A 23,151-nucleotide genomic window follows, 5' to 3' on the forward strand; every position below is an offset into this window, starting at 1 on the left:
GACACTACACAGTTACTCTTTGATACCAACAAAGTATATTCATATACTGTAATATATAGTGATGGTATCAGCGAGGACAAAAGGGTGGGCGCATGACGTCAACGTGCGAAATAAAAATAGATGTATGTCATTTAAGATAAAAATGGGGTATGAAAGTAATGGAGCATTTAAGGATAAATATTTTACTTTTTTGTTGTGTAAGTGTTCTTTTTCCTATATTTTATTACCAAGTAAGAAACCACACAAAAACATTATGCTCAATACTACCAGCCATCAATAACAACTTCTTATATTGTATGTAATGTACTTGAAGTTGATTTGAAGTTGGAATATTTATTTAGATATGTAATTTAAATTTTTTGTATTGCATTTTTTTATATATAAATATAAGAATTTCATAATTTGTGAAAATTATCAAAACTTCTCCAACTCTTATACAGTCCTTACCAAATAATCAAATCATAATTCATAAATAGGGTATAAAAATGTCTTTGGGCGCCACATTAATAAATCACATATCTCCATAATCTTTTTATAAATAAATGGTTGCAATTACATGCATTACAAATTTTCAAATACACATAATTTTACAAAGATCCACTAGTCCAAAATATTAACAAAAATAGTAACTAGTTATTCTTTAATATAAACTTTACATATGATATGGACTTCTTTTCACGTCGAGTGTGAGTATGTTTTTGCAAACTTTAAAATGATGGATATTTTTTTTACAAAATATAAACTTATGAGTCAAATTTTACATTTTAAAAAACTGAAATCACAATTTGGAATTCCAAGTCCCACTTTTTGGAGAATTTGAGATTTCAAATCATGCTTTAAAATAGAAGTTGAAATTTTATGAAGATTTCATTAACTAATGTTGATTTGAAATCAAAAATTGAAATTAGACTCCCAAATCATATGGTCAATTGTCTACTAAGCAATAACTAAGGATAGAGAAACTTTGTATGCGGGGATTTCAGAATCAGTTAATGAAAAAAATTCAGGCGAAAGGTATAAGATTAGCAAGCAAATGTTTGTGTTGTTCGGAGGATGATAAATAAACTATTGATCGAATCCTCATCATGAGTGAGCTTGTTATGGAAGTGTGAAATCATTTTGATCGCCTTTTCATCAATATAAGATCCTTCCAAACGGATTCTATCCAGTTCCATCGGTTAAATTCCTTAATCTCCTTGCAAGTTGTGTTTTTAAGCTTGCTCTATATATACACTATTACCTGAATAATCAAACCTCATCAATGTTGTTGATTCCCTCTCTTTAGCCTAGAAAACTATCATGTTATACTCTTGTCATATCATGTAAATGTAGCAATCAAGGGAACGACTCATGTCATCAGCATTGCTCATGATCTGGTAGTTCATCATTCCATTGCATAGCCGCTTTTGTATATCCTTGCCAAAACAATGATTTCTTTTATATTCTACCTGAGTAGTCACACTAAAAAAGAAGATGATTTATATAATGATCTGCATGAATGTTTTGTGCTTTAGATCCTTTTTCTTCAGTTTAATCATTTTTGTAGCTTTTTATGTTATCTATGATTTATGGGAATAATGACATGATTACCTCATGACATGTGATTCATGAGGTAATCATATGTATTTTCGAGAAGAAATTCTATTTTGAATATTTCTAATCGTGTTTTTAATAATTCTATGTAATGATCCTCCAAGTCATTTTATTCGTTTCTCAATATTTTCAAATTTTAAAGCTTTTCTGTAGCGATCCCAAGTCATTTATGAGTTCGATCACCTGATCGTTCGTTTTGTTTTTATGCCAGTTTCTTTGTTTTTGGAGCTCTTGGAGTTTGAACTGTTGATTTCGGTCAAAACTCTAGGAAAATGGCCTCAGAATGGGATTCTGATAGTTTATCAACTATGGAAGGGTCATTTTAGGCTAGTGACAGGGTTGGCTCGCTTCTCGAGGTTTTCGATGTAATTTTCAGCCATTAGGGGTTTTCGTGTTCAAGCTTTCGCCTAAGTTTGACATTGGTCTGATTCTTGATAAACGTGCTTTGATTGAAATTTTGTCAGTGCAATTAGCTCTAAAATCGAGTTTGGTGTAGAACAATCTTTCGTGTGGTTTCTGCGGCTTCCAAGCTCATTCCGTGCTTTATTGTAAAATTGGCCAAAATGACATTTGGATGTGGGACCCACTTTTCATCGAGACAATATCAAATTGAAATTTTGACTACGCCTTGAGTTTAGAACATCGAATTTAGCGGGGTAGCATATCTCATTTGTGTGCATGGGGTTCCGAACCATTCTCAAGCACCCAAGCAGAGTCCGTTGGGACTTAGCTTGAAAATCTGGTGTATGATGTTGGTGCAACTTCTACTGGCAACCCTAGTACCTCTTAAACGGTCCTCGATTTAGTGACCAAAAGATCGCTTTAGCGGGATTGGCCAGCTCATGGATAGACGCTTTCGTGGCCCAGGCTTCGCTTAAGCAAGCGACGCTTTAGCGGCCAGGGCTCTACTTTAGCGGTAGCCAGCTTGCATGGCATGCGCTTTAGCGAACCTAGCCTTGGTTAAGCGGCTTTTTCTTTAGCATCCAAGGCTTACTTGGCGAGGTTGGCACTTTTGAAGCCTTTCGCTTTAGTGACATTAATTCTCGCTTTTGCAACACCTACGACTGTCTTAAGAACCGTATTTCAACTCATTTATCCAATTTTAAAGTGTGATATCTCCTCCGTCTTAGCTCTATTTGAGGTGATTTCAAGTGGTGGGTGTTCATGTGGATCATGGATACGTGTTGGAGTGTTCGAAAATCTTCAAAAAACATCATAGTGAGGTCATTTCATGCCCAAAGGGACTGCCCTCTCTCCCTTTTTAGCTTTAATGGTGATTTAAATGTATGGGATGATTTTGAATTATTCCAAATTGTGTTCCATTTTGGGACACAATTTTAGAAAGGTACAATTATTTTTTCCATAGAGTCAATTTTAGGATTCCCAATGAGAGTCCTACAATCTTATTTTAGATTCGATTTTGGGTCCGTCTAGGATTAATGTGATTTTGCACAACGTCCGTATTGACATTGTGATCAATATTTTATTAGCGTGGTGATAATTGGAGGTTATTCAGAGATGGAAAGCTTCAAATTGGTGGATTCAGAGCGCGCGTGATCACCTTCGAGGTAGGCTACGGTCTTCCACTTGGATTGAGCTTTATTCGATACTATTTAGTATGAATTACATGTGATTTAGGTTGGTACTTGCTGAGTATAGGGTTTGCCTCCTTCTATTCCATCTTCTTGGTTCTCGGTTGAGCCTTAGACTAGAATAGTCTCATGAAATCCTTCGTTTAGGATATGGGCCTTGTTTGTGGTATTGACTTAGCGTTATTATCCCTTTTAGAATTGATATTGATGGTATTAGGCTAGGTTTGAGCCTTAGATGCTTTAGCATGTGCTTTATTTCCCTTATAGTTAGGCTTAGCTTCTAATAGGGCTTGTTTAGAATTGTGTACCTTATACTAGTGTCGGAGATCTTAATGGCTCGTCGTAGCTGTTGATTTGGCTTAGCGGTGCTTGATTGTGAGCTGGAGTGACATATTTAGGGTAAGGTATTGTTCCTAGAGATATTTCTCCCTCTATTTGATTCTGAGACATTTCTCTTTATGTTTACCGATAGGCTTGTGATGCCTTATTAACTAGTGTTATATTGTTGGGACCGAGGCCGGGTACGAGGAGCGATTACATCCTAGGTCAGTTTCCTTTGTCTTGGTAGAGTAGTAAGATTCAATATTACATTTTTGATTGTGTGTACCTTGTTTGATGCTGGTGATAACATGCTCATTTTCACTACTATTTTGAGAAGGCACATTCTCAAACTTTTGCTATTTTTGAACTGGTTTTAAAGAGAGTCGTACCACTTGTATCACTTGGATACACTGGTTTTTGAGACTTATGAGGCGTCGAGGACATACTCTTTTTCTATTGGCAGCATCAGAGGCCTCGAGGATGAACTCAACTTTTACTTGATATTCGGCACAACATTGCTTTTTTCTACATCAATTGTATTTAGGATGCTCTTAGAATTTACTTAACTATCCGGCGCAGTGTCTCCCTTTTCTGCATAGGCTTGGCTACTCACACTTCGATACCATGATAGGTGACCTATCGTAGGTCTTCCTACGATTTGGTAAAAGGACCCGTAGAAACTCATGCCCAAATATCAGAAATACTGGAGAGTGCATCTTTGACCCTACGACCCATTTCCTACGGGTCGTATAATTGTAGAACCCATGTACAAAGGGTGACCCAACTTCTACGACCCTAGCCTTACAGATCGTAGCGGCTCTTACAATTCATAAAACACCATCGTAGAAAACATGTACCCCAAATAGTAGCTACTGGAATTGCATATATCGGACTTATGAGTCAAGTCTACGGGTCTTAGAAAGTTACACAGGTTGTCAAAAGGCTTTGTGGAATCATTCAAAAACCCAAGCCTCTGAAGTCACTTTATGGGTCGTCCCTACAAATCGTAGGACTTTCGACGGTCCATAGAAACCCCTCATAGAATAATCCTATACTTGGAAAAATTTCCAACCTTCAGTTCCCTTCCTACGAGACCTTCCTATGGTCCGTAGGACTTCCTACGATCCGTAGGTCAGCTCGTGGGACTGGCACTAGATCACTTTTTGCAACTTTTCTCTTGTTCTGACTTTCTAACTTTTAGGGTCTTACAATATCTCCTCCTTGGGGATATTCATCCTCGAATGAGATTTAAGCTAGCATAAATAGAGTAGGAATAGAGAATAATAACCCAACATGAATGCAACAACACATAAAAATGCATACACCAAGGAATAATTAACCACAAGCTAAAATATGACTTTAAAACTCATTTCTTGAACATACATGCATACGAAAACATGTGAGTGACTGAAATGCATGAATTCGAAGGAATGAATGTGAAGGAACTTAATACCTTAAGTCAGAACGGAGGGAAAGAGATGAGGATAATGATACACCATATAGGCTTTGGCCTCCCATGTAACACCCTTAACTAGTTGATTCCTCCAAAGAACGTTCACAAATGCTTCTTCTTTATTTCTCAACTTCTGGACTTGGTAATCTAAAATCTCAACTAGAATCTCTTATATGATAGAATCTCTTTCACATGGACGTTGTCAAATGATACAATGGAGGTAGGATCATCAACACATTTCTTCAACAAAAAGACATGAAACACTAGATGCACTGATGGCAATTTTGAAGGCAAATCCAATTCATAAGCTACCTTGCCGTAGCACCTCAAAATATGATATGGGTCTACATAACAGGGACTAAACTTTTCTTTCTTGCCAAAACACATCACATTCTTCATAGGTGGGATTTTCAAGTAAACCCAATAATCAACCTCAAATTCAATCTCTCTTCTTTTCACATCCGAATAAGACTTTTATCGACTTTGGGTAGTTTTTAACCTCTCCCTAATGAGTCAAAATTTCTCCATAGATTCACACACTAATTTGGACCCTATCAAATCAACCTCACCAATCTCAAACCATCCAATAGGAGACCTACACCTCCTACCATACAAAGCCTCAAATAGAGCCATTTGGATACTGAATGATAACTGTTGTTATAAGCAAACTCAATCAATGGCAAATGGTCATCCCAATTCCATTTGAAGTCAATTACACAAGCCCTCAACATATCCTCCAAAGTCTAAATAGTCCATTTGGCTTAACCATCGGTTTGAGGGTGAAAAGTTGTACTAAGCTTAATTTGAGTACTAAGACTCTTTTGAAATAATCTCCAAAACTGAGATATAAATAAGTACTTTGGTCTGAAGTGATAGAAAACGAAACACCATGAAGCTTAACCAACTCTCGAATATAAAGTCTAGTATAGTCCTCAGTTAGATAGGAAGTCTTAATAGGAAGAAAATGTGTCGACTTAGTCGTTTGGTCCACAACAACCCAAATAGAATTATATTGCCTACAAGTACGAGGCAAACCCATAATGAAGTTCATATTCAATTCTTTCCACTTCCAAGTAGGAATCTCAATGTCTTGAGCTAAACCTCTCGATTTTTTATGCTCAACCTTCACTTATTGGCAAATTAGGTACTTAGCTACAAGCTTCACAATATCCCTCTTCATGCCATTCCACTAACATACTTCCCTTAAATCACGATACATCTTGGTGGATATGGATGAATATAATATCGGGAACTATGAGCTTCGGACAATACCATTTCCTTTAAGACATCAATATTAGGAACACACAAACGACCTTGATACCGAAGTACACCATCTGCCCCTTGGGAGAAAGCCTCAATAGCTTTTTTAGAAATCATTTTCTTCAACTCAACAAGAATCGGATCATTATGTTGCTTTGCCTTAACATCAGCCACATGGGACATTTCTGAGCCATTTTGAACAACAACAACAACATCATCAGAATCAACCAAGCGAACACCCAAACGAGCTAGTCTATGAACATCATGAACTAACTCCTTTTTATCATCAATATATGCCACACTATTCATGGACAACCGACTAAGGGCATCATCAATCATATTAGCCTTTCCCGGATGGTACAACACACTCATATCATAATTCTTCAACAACTCGAGTCATCTCTTTTATCAAAGGTTCAAATCCTTTTGGTTAAACACTTATTAAAAACTCTTATGGTTGGTGAATACATCAACATGGACACTATAGAGATAGTATCTCCATATCTTTAAGGCAAACACAACCGCCGCTAACTCCAATTCATGATTTAGATAGTTGTTTTTATGCACCTTAAGTTGCCTAGAAGCATAGGCTGTCCCTTTAAATTTCGCATAAAAAAGAAACCAAGTCCAATTCTCAAATTATTACAATACACCACAAAACCATCAGATCCTTCTGGTGAAGTCAACATCGGAGCAGAAGTAAGTCGATCTTTCAACTCTTGAAAGCTCTTTTCATATGCCTCAAACCATTGAAATTTCACCTTCTTTTGAATGAAAGTAGTCAAGAGAGATGCAATGAAAGATAATCCTTCCACATATCATCTATAATAACGGCTAAGCCCAAGAAACTTTAAATACCAGAATGAGATAAAGGTCTAGGGAAATTCTTTACCACCTCGATTTTCTTAGGATGTAATTGAATACCATCATCGAAGATAATGTGGCCAAGGAACGTCACCAACCTCAATCAAAACTCACAATTTCTAAACTTAGCAAACAACCGATGATCTTTGATAACTTGCAAGACAGTCCTAAGATGATTGGAATTCTCCTCCTTACTCCGAGAATAGATCAAAATATCATTGATAAACATAATAACGAAAATATCTAAGTATTTCTTGAACAACGTATTCATCAAATCCATAAAAGCTGTGGGAGCATTTGTTAGTCCAAAAGACTTAATCAAAAATTCAAAGTGACTATACTGAGTTCTAAAAGATGTCTTCAAAACGTCACATTCTCTCACTAGAAGTTGATGATAACCTAATCGAAGATCGATATTTGAGAAATAACTTGCTCCTTGAAGTTGATCAAACAAGTTATTAATCTTTGTGATGGGATACTTATTCTTGATTGTGACCTTGTTCAACTGGCGATAGTTAATACACATGCGAAGAGAACCATCCTTCATTCGAACAAAGAGAATCGGAGCACTCTATAGAGAGATACTCGGTCTAATGAAGCCTTTATTTAACAAATTCTTTAACTGATCCTTTAACTTCTTATGTTCCGCCGGAGCCATTCTATAAGGAGGGATATAAATAGGCTGAGTATCGGGAAGAAGATCAATACTGAAAATCATCAAGAAATACTTTCAAAAACTCAGTAACCATCGAAACTGACTCAAGAGTAAGAGCTTTAGAATTCATATCCCTAACCCATACAAGATGGTAGATATAACCTTAGAAATCATTTGAGCTTTAAGGCACGAGATCAATTAAACCTTAAACATGGAATCTGTCATGACTCGACCTAGGGCTAGTCATAACACGGAGATCGAAACCCCGAATGGCTCCAACCAAGCCTCTTGACATATCATAAAGCATATATAAGGTAAAATAAAGCTGAACATAACATAAGGAAGAGTCTAACATAAAATGAAAAAGGAAGAAAATTCGAATACATAGACTCTACATGTTTTGTCCAATAATAACCAACTCATATCTAGTCCTCGATAGATGAGGACTCACCAAAAGTTTGTCGGAATGGAAGCTCACTAACCATGTGTACGAGTGTGATCCTCAACTTCAATCTCTACATTATGAGATAATATAGGCAACAAATATGCCTTAGTACATTTGAATGTACTTAGTATGTGGGTGTGACATGCAATATAAAAAATAAGATGCAATGATCAAGAATATACATAATAAAGAGGATCAGTAGAGTCGTGAGGACAACATAATGATCAAAGCATTTAAAGGACTTAGTTGAAAATCATAAAATAACATAATGAGCATATACATATGTGAGATAGGAACCATAAACGACAATAAAATCATGCAAGCTATAACATAAAATTTTGTTGTCTCCCCATATAATGAAGAAAAGGGGAATCTACTTGCCAAGGTAGACTTTATCCCGCTATATGTGGATCCACTAGCTAAGACATGAAGGAAACCTATGTTGGCACATAGTTTAAGGGACAAAAGGCTGCTACTAAGGCTTCTGGTAGGGCCTCCACCTCAAGTCCGCTAGGTGCTAAGTCAAATCCCACGGATACATACATAACATAAAAATCATAGTGATCATATATCATATACATGATCATAGGTTTGAAATTCATAGAGCAACTCATTTCATAACATAATTGCAATGTGAGAATTGCCCTTTCAACATTACAAATCATACTTACATAATTTCTATCATGAAGTTCCTAGGTCATTACTTAGGGCCCTAAGTCACGTTTCTTCATAACTTGCATGAATATCATAATTTGATCATAATTGAAATCCATAGTCATGATTCATACTTCAATTTAGAAGAAAAACTTGAATACATAATTGTTCTGATTGAAAACCATAGAATACTTTGAAATCATTGAACTTCATACTCATACTTTATATAATTCATCATAGAAAATAATTTTATGCATATGCATTCATAATTCAACTTAAAATAATGTAATTTACATAGAAACATACTTATAATGATCATTAATAATGATTAAAAATGTAATTGAAGCAACCCAACACAATTCATCAAATTGGAGTTCAAAAGTAATGAGATTTCATGAGATTTTTGAAAGAAACCTTGGTCTCCATAGGTGGAAGGGACTCATGGATCAATTCATACATACCTTGATTGAAATTGGACTTGAATTTGAGAAAGAAGGCTTGATCTTGAAGAAACCTAACCAAAGCTTGATGAACTCTTGAGGAACCTTGGAAGAGAATTCTAAAATTTGTGTGGAGAATTAATGAGGGAAGAAAAGAATTTAGGAGTATTTAGGACATAATACTTAATGAATCTAGTCCTTGAAAATGTCCACATACAATATATGGAAAAATACCAAATTACCCCTTATTAAATTTCAAGTCAGGCAACTCTAAAATTGGCTCTACGAATTCTAGAAGCAGTGATAAGTCGTAGGACTGACTCATCCTGCAGGCCCTGAGAATGACTTAAAAAAAGTCTCTGAACTTTCTACACGACTACGACTCATTTTCACTTCTATGAGTCATCGATTAGACTCGTCCTGCAGGTCTAATGGAACCTTGAAATAAGGGCCTATGATCTTTAGTTATGACTCGTGGTTATAATTCGTAGTCTTCCTTACGAGTCATCAAAACCACTTGTCTTGCAGGTCTGAGAAACCTGCAAGTTTGAAGGTCTGAGAAACCTGCAAGTTTGAAGGTCTGAGAAACCTGCAAGTTTGAAGGTCTCTAAAGTTTTACCACGACTCGTCTTTAATAGTCATCATTATTTTTACGAGTCGTCAAGTGACTCGTCAGCCTCGATCTTGCCTTAGTAAATTTTCTAGCTCGAACTCATGTCCATAACTCATCTCTATGATCTGTAAAAGTCTTTACGAGTCATAGACCAACTCGTAGACTTGGGATCAGTTGACTTTTGAAAATTTTCTTTAGTTTGACTTTTCATCTTACGAGGTCTTACAATATCTCCTCCTTGAGAAAATTCATCCTCGAATGAGATTCAACTAGCATTGAAAAGACATGAAAAGAGAACTAGCAACCCAACATGAATATAAGGACGCCTTAAAATTCATAGAACATAAAACCTTCAAACTTAACATAAAACATAGCTTTGAAAATCAACTTTTATGAACATGCATGCATATGAATGACATATGGAACTGAACCGTAAGGGTTTAATCGATTGTATCATGAATAAATTAGTACCTTAGGCTTGAGTGAAAGGAAATAGATATAGATAACGCTTTATCATATCCACTTCCGCTTCCTATGTAGCACTCTCTAGTTGCTGACTTCTCCACAACACTTTGACGGACGCAACATCGTTATACCTTAATCTTTTCACTTGCTGTCCTAACATTTCCATTGGAACCTCCTCATAAGTCAAATTCTCTTCGATGTTCACAGTTTCCAATGGTACAATAGAGTTTGGATCACCCACAAACTTCCTCAACATTGACACATGAAATACCGGATGAACCATAGCCAACTCAAATGGCAAATCTAACTCATATGCCACTTTACCAACATGCTTCAATATTCTATAGGGTCCTATATATCTAGGACTCAACTTCCCCTTCTAACCAAAATACATTACACTCTTCATAGGTGAAACCTTCAAATACACCCAATTGTCCATATCAAATTCAAACTCTCTCTTTCTAATGTCCGAATAGAACTTTTGACGACTTTGAGACATCTTCAATTTTTCTCTTATGAGCCTCACTTTTTCCATTGGATTAACTACCAAATCAGGACTAATCAACGCCATCTCACCTACTTCAAACTATCCCACTGTGGATCTACATCTTCTCTCATACAAGGCTTCAAACAGAGACATTTGTATGCTAGCATGATAACTATTATTTTAGGCAAACTCAATCAATGGAAAATGCTCATTCCAACTTCCTTTAAAATTAATCTCACACACCCTTAACATATCTTCCAAAGTTTGGATCGTTCTTTCCGCTGGTCCATCGATTTGAGGATGAAAAGTGGTACTTAGCCTAACTTTTGTACCAAGAACTCTTTGACATGACTTCCAAAAATGTGAAGTGAATTGAGTTCCTCTATCTGATATAATTGACAAAGGAATACCATGAAGTTTCATAGGTTCACGAATGTACAACTTAGTATAGTCTTCGGTATCATAGAAAGTTTTAACCAATAGAAAATGTGCCAACTTAGTCATTCAATCTACAATAATCTAAATAGAATCGTATTCCCTTCTAGTACGAGGCAAACCCGTTACAAAGTCCATATTCACATCTTTCCACTTCCAAGTAGGAATCTCAATGTCTTAAGCTAAATCTGTCGATTTTTTATGCTGAACTTTCACTTCTTGGAAATTAGGACAATTAGCCATGAACTCCGCTATGTCATTCTTCATATTATTTCACCAATACACTTCCCTCAAATCGTGATACATCTTGGTGGATCCTGGATGAATTGAATATCGAGAACTATGGGCCTCATTCAATCTCAGTTCCCTTAGTCCATCCACATTAGGCACACATAAACTACCTTGGTAACATAGTACTCCATCTCGCCCTTGAGAGAAAGCCTCAATGGCTTTTTTGAAAACTGACTTCTTCAAGTTAACCAACACCGGATTATTATCTATTTTAGCCTTAACATCTGCCATAAGAGATGATTCTGAGCCATTATGTACAAGAACACCTCCATCATTAGAGTCAACCAAACGCACTCCTAAACGTGCCAATATATGAACATCCTTAACCAATTCTTTCTTACCTTCTTCAAAATCTGTAACACTATCCATGGATAACTAACTAAGAGCATCGGCTACAACATTTGCCTTACGAGGATGATACAACACACTCATGTCGTAGTCCTTTAGGATTTCAAGCTACCTCTTTTGTCTAAGGTTTAAGTCTCTTTGCGTAAATACATATTCCAAGCTTTTGTGGTTGGTAAACACATCAACATGCACCCCATAAAGATAGTGATGCCATAATTTCAAAGCAAACACAATCGCCGCAAGCTCAAGATCATGGGTTGGATAGTTCTTTTCATACACCTTAAGTTGCCTAGAACCATAGGCTATAACCATACCATGTTGCATCAAAACACAATTCAAACCAACACGTGAGGCATCACAATAAATAACAAACCCATCCGCACCATCGGGCAATTTTAATATAGGAGCCGATGTAAGATGATCCTTCAATATTTGGAAACTCTTCTCACATGCTTCCAACCATTGAAATTTTACCTTCTTTTGAGTCAACTTAGTCAAAGTGAAGCAATAGACGAAAACCCTTCAATAAACCTTCTATAGTATCCGGCCAAGCCTAAAAAGCTTCTAATGTCTAAAGGAGATAATAGTCTAGGCCAATTTTTTATCTCCTCTGTCTTCATTAGATCAACCTTAATCCCATCACCAGACACCACATGACCAAAGAATGCAACTTCCCTTAGCCTGAGTTCACACTTACTAAACTTGGCAAATAGTTGCTTTTCTCTCAATATTTGCAACACAATTTTCAAGTGACCCATATGATCCTCTTCATTTTGAGATTAAATCAAAATGTCATAAATAAATACCACTACAAACATATCCAAGTATGGCTTGAAAATATGATTCATCAAATCCAAATGACAAAACTACAAAATTAAAGTGACCATACCTTGTTCGAAATACCATTTTAAGAATATCACACTCCCTTACTCTTAGTTAATGATAAACAGAACAAAGATCAATCTTTCAGTAGTAACTTGCCTCTTGTAATTGGTCAAACAAATTACCTATCCTTGGAATTGAAAAATTGTTCTTTACGGTGACCTTATTTAATTACTTGTAGTCTATACACATTTGGAGTGACCTATCCTTCTTCCAAACAAATAACACGGGTGTCACACCGCAAACTCAAGGGGCATAACTGGCACCTATTGCTAAAACTGTGGCCAAAGCTGGCCTTACTGAGCCACTTGCTAAAGGAGCATGACAGCCATACACAGTCAAGCAAACAAACAATTATATCTCGACTTAAAAATAGTCCCTCGGTGTACAGGGCATATTCAGCCAGATGCAGAGAGACCTCGCCTAGAGGAATACAAATCCTGTTTAAGTCTAAGGGTGAGTTATTCTATCATGTTGCCCTGGACTTTCTCATTTATCGTATTTCTTCGTCCGGAACTCAGATGTTCAGACAACTGTTTTAGTATTATCACTTCATTTTGGGAGTGTTTCTCCTTTCCTATACTGCTAATTGGTTAGAATTTTGGTACGGATGACTTTCAGTTCCTAGGATGTATTTTACTTCCGCATAATCTGGGTTCATAACTAGTTGGTTTCTGAGTTTATGGAAACTCAGCATTTATTCTGGTTTTACACCTGTTTTGCATCTTTAAATTTGGGATACTTTGTGATTATTATTGTTGGGTTGTTTAGAATGGTTCTCCCACCGGAGGGTTGGTGTGCGTGCCAGTCACGGCGGAGTCGGGGTCCTGACATCAAGGCGTCCAATTTTCTTTTCCAATTATTTCATCTTGTAATAATGTTCTTTTTACTATTTAAATGAATATTATATTTATATTTTTGTTCTTAATAATATCATACACACAATAATTTATTCTTTTTATATATTTTTTATTATTAATTAACGCGATACATACGTGCAAAACACGTACGCTTGACTAGTAAAATAAAATAAAATATATTCATACATGAATTTTTTTATAGAAAAGTTTAGGGGTATATTTTTTTTTCACACATGAATAATTTTTTAAGTTTTTTGATTATCATTATTTGAGTTTCTATTTCTTATTTTATTTTTTCTTTCATTCTTTGGTGTAAAAATAAGAGAAATAAAAAAAAATGAAGTGTGAATGCAAAAAAGAGAAAAAAGTAAGAAAATAATTTAAAATTATTTTTTGCGGCTATATTATAATTTAAAACTAATTTTTTTTACTGCTATATTGTAATTTAGTTTTTTATCTATAAAAAAATTGGGACAAATATAATAAATTTCACAAGAAAAGTAGTGAGAAAAATAAGTTTGACCATCAAAATAATAAATTTAAATTAGCCGTTGATGTGTGAAAAGAATCAAATATACCCTTATATGTATTATTTTTTTAATAAAAACTTTAAAAAATAAATTTAAAATTAATTATTTAACTTCTGTTAGAGGAAAAGGGTATATGTGAGCCATTTGTGTAACAATATGAATATATATGACCCACTTTCATAACGAGGGACATATCGGCTCTAAATGACAAAGTTGAGAAGTATATCAAGCCTTTTTCCCTATTTTTTTTAATTTTTTTTTATCATAGATAGAAATTAGAATTGTGAGATTACCAAAAAAATTGGAAAAAACATATGCAATAAATCTATGATCCTAACTGTGGGACTAAATTCATTAGATAGTCACCCATGTTTGGGAATTTGCCTTATAATATCACTTATGTTTCTTTTAGGACCACAGTCAGTGTCGGAGCCACTTAGAGGTTCATCTGAACCTCTTTCGATAGAAATTTATATTATTTATACATGATTAAAATAATTTTTATGTATATGTAGTGTTGAACCCTCTTCAACTAGTTCATTTGTCTACTTCTTCAAATTTTGAACCTCCTAAGAAAAAATTCTGGCTCTGCCACTGACCACAATATCACTCAACTATTCCTATTTTTCTCAAACTATATTCCTCTCTTCTAATGGGATGCCATGTCAAATTCTCTAGTTTGTACATTTATCTTATGATGTAATGTATCTATACCTACATCTTTTGTCATAGTAATGTATATTTTGTTATATTCAATGTGTATCTTTGGACTATGTATCATGTTCATTGTTTTATATTTGATATACAAGTTTACAAATTTTTTCTCTTTTGTAAATTTTATCTTTTTCAATAGTTATATATTTGATACATAATTATGTCAAATTTTCTAGTTTAATATGTATCATGTTGTTGCATTTGGTATGGGTTGGTGAATGCCTTATTCTGAATTGGGGTGAATGTATCACATATCATGATACACAAGTTCGTTGTTATGTATCATGTTCATTGTTTTGTTACATATTTGATACATAATTATGTCAAATTGTCTTGTTTTAATCATTGATGTGATGTATCTGCAGTTTTTGAAAGTTTTGAATCAAAATTGAAAGGCTGGCTGACAGGCTGCTTGAAGAAATTTTGAAAATGATGTATCTTCAATGCGCTGTTTGAAGAAATTTGAAATTTAAATTCGTTGAAGCTATTACGAGATGGGAAGGGTTGATTAGTTGTTTCAATTACGTGATAACATGTATTATGGGATCTTAATTAGATTTCACATTTTATTTGCTTAATTAACGAAACAATCTTAAAAGGCAATGTATCATGCACTAATGTATCCGGAAGGCATGCTATGTATTCGTAAGCCAACAAAAATAAGGGATTTTTGGAATTAAGGAAAGAGTAGATATAAAATATAATTTGCTCCTTACACTATGGGATTTATGTAAGTTATATTTTATTTTATTTTAACAAAAAAATTTAACGATAAAATTAAAGATTGTTTAATGTCTCTATAAATAACTTATTTTAGCATTTACCCCATTCTTGAATTTTAAAGGTAATCAAAGTTTGAAATAAAATTAACCAATATTTATTATTTATCTGTCAATATTTTTCAAAATTAATTATAAAAAAATATAAGTAAAGAATGTAAGAAAATAAAATTCACAGACTAATTAGTCGTAGACTATTTACTAAAAAAAATTATAAAAAATAATAATTCATATTGAAATTGAACTATAGGTTCCATCCTGTAAGAGTTCATATATGTAGTATTTACTCAAAAGAGTCCTATCTTTATATATTCTTCCAACCGTATCAATCTGCTCTAACTTGAATATAAAGATAATTTTTTTTGAATTAACATAAAATTTGAAATTAAAATAAAATATTTGAATTTTGAATCAATATATTTGTCTTTATGGATTTTTATAATATTTGTGCATTGCGCGGGTATGAAATGCATAGATTAATCATGCATTAAATTTGTATGTCTGTATTTGTATTTTGTAGTAATTTATTTATTACTCTCTCTATTTTAATTTATTTTTACTATTTTAATTTGACACAAAATTCAAGAAAATAAAAAAGTTTTTTTTGAATCTTGTGATTATAAATTAAACATATGTCAAATATACTAAAATATTTTTTAATTTTTTGTCTTAAACATTGTCATGTGAAAAATTGAAATTAAAAAGTTTTAAAAAAAATTACGACAAATAAGTTAAAATAAATGAAGTATTTAATTTTTGTCCAAGGTAAATAATCAAAAATAAAAATTTGCCTTGATAATAGTTCAACGGAATATGTTGTAAAACTTAAAAGTGTAGCTTATCATAATTCATATATATATATATATATATATATCATAACAAAAAAGTTGTGTACTAATAATATTATTTTAATGTACTCAAATAAATAAGTTAGTAACTTTTTATAATTAATTTTTAAAAATATTGACAAATAAAAAATAAATATTAATTTAAAATTTGATTATCTTTTATAAAATTCAAGAATGAGTAGATGCTAAAAGAAGTTGTTTATAGAGACATTAAACAAAGTTTTTATTGCATTGTTAAAAAAAATTGTTAAGAAAAATAAAATAATGTGACATGTCATCTCATTAGGAGAGAGGAGAATATTTTGAGAAAAATAGGAATAGTTGAGTGATATTGTGGTCCTAAAAGAAATAAAAGTGATACTATAGTGCAAATTTTCAAACATGGACGACTGTTTAAAGAATTTACTCTAACTATGGTTAAAGTTTATTTTTAGTTAGATAAATTTAAACCATTAATTTTAAAGTTGGATATGTGTCTCTGATTTAATTTTTTTAAAAAAGAACATGAGAAAATGGAGACAATGAAAAATTGGGAGGAACTGAATCGATAGTTTGCAGGTAATAATAAGAATCATATTAACAAGTAATGCTACAATTTTGAATGTGAAAAAAAAGAAGAAAACTTCGTCAATATTATTTTATTAGGAGTATCTGCCAAATGTTAGCTAGTAAAAATATGGGACAGCTGTTTATTTCGTCTCAAGTTTGTGCCATTATTTATTCCAAAATAAAAATAAAAAAATACAAGAGTCAAAGCTTGGTGGACACTTAGACTATAATAGGTGTCCAATAAATCAAGCATAGTTGATATTATTCTTATTGCTCTACATATAAAAAAAGAACATATGATGTTCACTAAGTTAGCATTGAGAAAACTCTACCATCAAAGTTCCTCCTTCACAAGTCTTTTTCCAACATCACTTCTTAAGCCCTGCAAATCAATCATCCCCACTACAACCATGAATAACACCAAAAATCGACTCATAATTGATCATAGTCACCATATTATGTATATGATTTTGTTATTTGGTCTACTTCTTATTTCCATTTTCTTGACTTCTCCAACCAACACCCCCTCCTCCTTCCCTTTGCAACTCTCAATTTTTAACCCCTCAAAACCGGTATAAAAAAATAAAATCTCCACCTAAGTTTTTTTTCCATATATATAACTCTTATGTAGTTAGTGCATATAGGACTATATTTATTTTGAATCCACTACTAACTCTGAATCTTGAATTCGTGTATGCAGTTACATGAGACAGTGTATTATAAAGATGATCTTGAACGAGCATTGACGGGAGCGTCAACGGAGAACAAAACGGTAATAATAACAATTGTAAATAAAGCATACGTAGAAGGAGATAAGGCAATGCTAGATCTATTCTTGGATGGTTTTTGGCATGGAGAAGGGACTAGGGAATTAGTGAATCACCTTTTGATTGTTTCGATGGATCAAACCTCTTATGAACGTTGTAAATTTCTACACCTTCATTGTTACAAGCTCGAAACGGACGGTGTGGATTTTGGAGGAGAAAAAATGTTCATGTCTCAAGATTTTATCAAGATGATGTGGAGAAGAACATTGTTCTTGAGTGATGTTCTTAAGCGAGGTTACAACTTCATCTTTACGGTATGTTTATGTCTTACTACAAAATTTCTTTTTTAATTTTTGAATTTACAATGTTACAAAAAACTTCAGGACATTATATCTATCCTTGAATTGGAAAAATAATCCAAAGAGGATCGTTTGCTCGTAGCATCATGAATATTTCATATAGTACCTATTTCGAGGAAATGAAAGTGAAAAATGGGAAATAATAAATTAATTTAAAGTTTAACTAGTCTAGGGAGAATATAAAGAAAGTGATCAAGCTAGTCAAAATGTGTTTGCCGTTAAAAACTATAGCATGTGCCTTTTTCACGTCAATCGAGCCGTAATTTCTGGTAATACTTACTACTTAGAGACTCAAATATCGATAATCTGTACAGTGTAATTAACCAAGTAATTAAGGGTCTGTTCAAACTTTATGGTAAGTTACTTTCGTAGTTCTTACACATTTCATGTTTTTACAATAAACCTTTGAAATATTTGTATAAAATTCTCCACTATCATCATTTACAAGAAAATAGATAAGCACCTGTATTTATATTAGTGTCAAGCCTACTTTAACAAATAACTCAAAACTATATTTCTATTTTCTTCGTATCAACGAAGACATGACTATAAATGATAATTAATAGAGGTTGCGTATTAGAATAAAAGATTTGTAGGGGGAGATTATTGTCTTAACTTGCAAAGATTTAAGCTTGTTAGTGCTTGTCGTAGTATTAGTTGTGCCCTTGAATTCTTGCCATATACAATTATTGTTTTTTTTCCCGTACTTTACAGTGCTTTTCTTATTAATTGTTATATTTTCTCCATTGTTTTCTTCTTTCTTTACTAAGGTTTGATTCACTTGAGAAATAACCTCACTATCTCCACGAGATAGTGATAAGGATTGTGTACATTTTATTCTATCCAGACCCCACTTAGCAAAATTTTTACGAGGTATATTGTTGTCGTATGTGTCCAAGTAAAACCCTTTACGGAAACTAAGGGTTTCCTACACTGCCGTTGGATTTTGGGAATGTTGAACACGTTAAAATTGGAGGTTTTTATACAAAAAAAAAAAAGAAGTCACGTCTTGTTTGGTTTCATCCTCTTTTTTCTATTTTCTCATGGAAAAAGTAGACTAAAAGCGTGGACAAAGTTGAAGTAGCGTGTTAGGTGGAAAAAATCATTTTCCAGGAGAAGAATACTATTAAGCTTGCATAATTTGATTTCGAGACAACTTTGTGGTCAGATTCAGTTAAATGTGCACATGGTTCTGGGGGAAGACAAGTCGAATCTCTTCAATTAATTGGACTTGGTTAATTAATATTAGGGGTGTCAAAATGAGTCCAAATATAGGTAATTAGTTTAATCCGTTCAAATTTTTATGTGTTGGGTTCAATCTCAACCCATTCAAGCCTTAACCCATTTTTAAAAAATCTTTAATTGAGTTCAACTTAATTTTCAATTTCAATCCGTTTTAAGACTCTTTATTTGCATGAGTGTAATGTATGTTCTCATATTAAAGACATGAATTACTATCTATTTATATCTTTTAGGACTAATCTGTCCATTTGTAAATTTTTATTTTTATCTTCTTAAGTTGAAATTTAAATTGTGGTTATACAAGGTAAATAATAATATGTTAAAATTATTGAGATTAAGCGGATCAAATTGAGCGGGTCATGACCCAATCTGAATTTTAGCTCAATTGAGCCCAAAGTAAATTTGGACGGTTCATAACCCAACCAATTTTTATTTCAACCAGATTTAATATTCTCAATTTTAACTCAACCCGTCCATTTGACACCTCTAATTAATACCGCCAATATATACGTTTTCAAGACTCATGTGGATCTTGCTTGTACTACTTTTATCGAGATCTGACACAAGAGATCTAACATCTGTTACAAGCAAGTCAAAAGTTTATATTACTCGCTCCATTTCAAAATAATTGAATTGGTTAAACATTTTTTATATTTCAAATTAACTTAATTATATAATTTAAAAAATGATTTTAGAATATTCTTCCATTTTTAACCTTTATTTAGTTATTATCAGGAGTAGTTATCATAGTTAATGTATAATCATTTTAAAGAGTAATTTGACAATAATTAATAAGGATTTTGATTTATTTGAAAAAGAGGTCAATCTTAGAAAAAAATAAAAAATAATATCTAATTATAATATCTTGATATTCTTTTTTAAAAAGTGTAAAATATTTTAACAATTCAATTATTTTAACTTCAACTTCAATTGAATTTCTATATAATCTCGCCGTGAAATATGGCCCTCTAGATGCTTCTCCTAAATTCTTCTCCTTGGTAACACACTAGAACCACAAACCATGGGACGTGTGTCACTTTAGTTTGTTTATTGGACTTTTCCTTCTTTTGGGTTGTTGTTTATTGGACTTGAATTAGAGTTTTAAGTCATATAAACAAATATTACTCAAAATATGATATTTGTAACTTTGAAAATAAGACATGTGTTACTGGTTAATGATTCGATAGTGTAAAAAAATCTCACTCTAATGCTTTATACATTTTAAACTCATCTTGAGATTAATACACTTAATTATGGTATTGTGTGATTATTTTTACATCATTTATAGTATTTTTAACTTGTTCAAGTAATAGTAACTTGTTACTAATTTCATTTTTTTACTGATAGTTAAATTATTTTTTATATGACCTCATTTTTATTATAAATACAAGTCAAAACTCTTGTTTTAATCTATTCACATAAACAGGACACTGATGTGCTATGGCTTAGGAATCCATTTCCAAACTTGTACTCAAATCAAAGCATAGACCTTCAAATCAGTACAGACAAGTTCAACGGAAGTCAATGGTCTGAAGAAAACCCAATAAACACAGGCTTCTACATGATCAAATCAAATACCAAAACCATAGCATTGTTGGATGCTTGGTATGCTGGGAAAGACAATGCCACAGGATGGAAAGAACAAGATGTTTTGATAAAGTTAATGAAAGATGGAATGTTCAAACAATTGGGGCTTAGTGTTAGGTTCTTGGACACCCTTTATTTCAGCGGCTTTTGTGACGATAGTAAAGATGTTAACGTTGTTGCTACCGTTCATGCCAATTGTTGTCGGAGTATAAGTGCCAAGTTGGCTGATCTAACGGCTCTCCTTCATCATTGGACAAGAATTAACAACGCTCCACCTGCGAATCAGGCATCGACACCTGGATGGACTCAGCATATGAATTGTTGGGATTCTTGGAAAATTTAATGGAAATTTTAGGCCTCATTATACTATAGAGCTGTTAAAATGGGTTTGGCCCGTGATACCGATCTAATTCAAACCTTGAACTAAGTAGGATTGAGCTAAATTTTTTCAGTCTATTTAAGAACGAGGTTTTTTAGCCCAACTTCATTTGGCCCGCTAGCCTCATAGGTTCAACCCGGATGCCTTAGAGGTCAGCCCGTGAGTAGTGAATTTTAAAAATATTTATTATATATATTTTAAATAGTGTTTTATTTTGCCAAATCTTCAGTAATTAGGCAATTGAAGTTATTATAACTATAAATCTTTGACTTCTTATACTTTTGTGTTTATGCCTAATTTTTCGTTTCTCCTTTCTTGTCTAGTTTATGAAAAAAATGATCATGTAATCTATGTTGTTCTGATGAATTCTATGAAAATTGACTGTTACTTGTCTAGTTTATTAAAAAAATGATCATGTAATCTATGTTGTTCTGATGAATTCTATAAAAGTTGACTGTTGTCTAGTTTATTAAAAAAATGATCATGTAATCTATGTTGTTCTGATGAATTCTATGAAAGTTGACTGTTGTATTTTGCTTATTATGTCATTTTGTAAGTATTCCACTAAAGTATGTAACTCATAGACATGTGAATTTTTGACGTATTGGTGTTGTGTTCATCAATGTTCGATAGTCTTTTCTAAGAGGTCAATGTTGTCCATCTTTTGATTAAATGATCAACCCGTCCCAACCCATAGCCCGCTTAGGCTGGATTGAATTGCTATTTTATAAGTCCTTTAATTAAAAGGGTCAGTCCGTCCTAATCCATTTAACTCGCTAATCTTTTAGAATTTTCGATTGAATTGGCCCATTTTGACAGCCCTAATCACAAATATTTCAATAAGAAGTTTCAGTGGGTAATTATTTTTAGTTTTTCTTTTTTGCCAAACAAGCATGGAAATCCCCGTAAGAAATCCCATTGGCTTGGCAGTGATTTTAATTTGTATTAAGAATGGGCAGATTTACATTTTCTCAGAAAAAAAAAGTAGAGTGATTTTCTTGATATTATGGGACCAACAAAATCATGATGTCACATATTTTTAAAATTATATTTGTGGTCCTCAAAATGAAAATTGCAGAGAATGATATTTTATTGAAGTATGTTATAATGAATGAAATTAGTATTCATGGTAATACTCTGTCTCCATTAACGCTGAATTTTTTATCTTCTTAAATAGATAAAAGAAAAATCTGTGAAAAAGTTATCAAACCATGAAAAGGCATATGATGCTTATTATTAAAAAAAAGAAAAGGAAAGATACCTTTTTAACAGAATGAAAAAAGTTTTCATTCAGTCATTGCAGTTTGGTCACATGTGTGTAAAAGATTTGTATAAATAAGTTTAGCTGATAACCAATTTATTTTTGAATTATAGGCATTCGATTATTATGAACTTTAATAGTAAATCATAATCGAGCTTCTTTGTTAAACTCCATACGAAATTCTTTTATACAAATTGTTGTATAATCCTTTCATTAGTGGTGAGTTTTAATCATATGTGTTACAAAAAAAATGATGATGATAAAAAAAAATGATGATGATAAGGACATGTAGGATCCGAGAAGTTAGAAAGTCAAAATAAGAGAAAAGTTGCAGAAACATGATTTGGTGTCAATCCTGCAAGCTGACCTACGGATCATAGAAAGTCTTACGGACCATAGGAAGGGCACTAAAGATTGGAAATTTGGCTAAGTATAAGATCATTCTACGAGGGGTTCCTACGAGCCGTAGGAAGTTCTA

General features: G+C 33.1%; 1 protein-coding gene across 1 annotated transcript; it reads left to right on the forward strand.

Moving 5' to 3' along the window:
• Positions 1–17,366: 17,366 nt before the first annotated feature.
• LOC129895199 (uncharacterized protein At1g28695-like) lies at positions 17,367–21,678 on the forward strand. Its single transcript, XM_055970881.1, has 3 exons — positions 17,367–17,650; positions 17,779–18,159; positions 20,873–21,678. Exons 1-3 carry the CDS (start codon positions 17,375–17,377, stop codon positions 21,374–21,376), a joined length of 1,161 nt encoding a protein of 386 aa, XP_055826856.1. The 5' UTR covers positions 17,367–17,374; the 3' UTR covers positions 21,377–21,678.
• The last annotated feature ends 1,473 nt before the right edge of the window (positions 21,679–23,151 follow it).

The sequence above is a fragment of the Solanum dulcamara genome, chromosome 7 (assembly GCF_947179165.1).
Source record: "Solanum dulcamara chromosome 7, daSolDulc1.2, whole genome shotgun sequence".
Classification (NCBI taxonomy): domain Eukaryota; kingdom Viridiplantae; phylum Streptophyta; class Magnoliopsida; order Solanales; family Solanaceae; genus Solanum; species Solanum dulcamara.

Coding starts and splice junctions, on each gene's coding strand:
- LOC129895199 (XM_055970881.1), top strand. CDS start 17,375: ATGATGTTCACTAAGTTAGCATTGAGAAAACTCTACCATCAAAGTTCC. Junction 17,651..17,778: donor TTTTTAACCCCTCAAAACCG/GTATAAAAAAAT, acceptor TCGTGTATGCAG/TTACATGAGACAGTGTATTA. Junction 18,160..20,872: donor GTTACAACTTCATCTTTACG/GTATGTTTATGT, acceptor TCACATAAACAG/GACACTGATGTGCTATGGCT.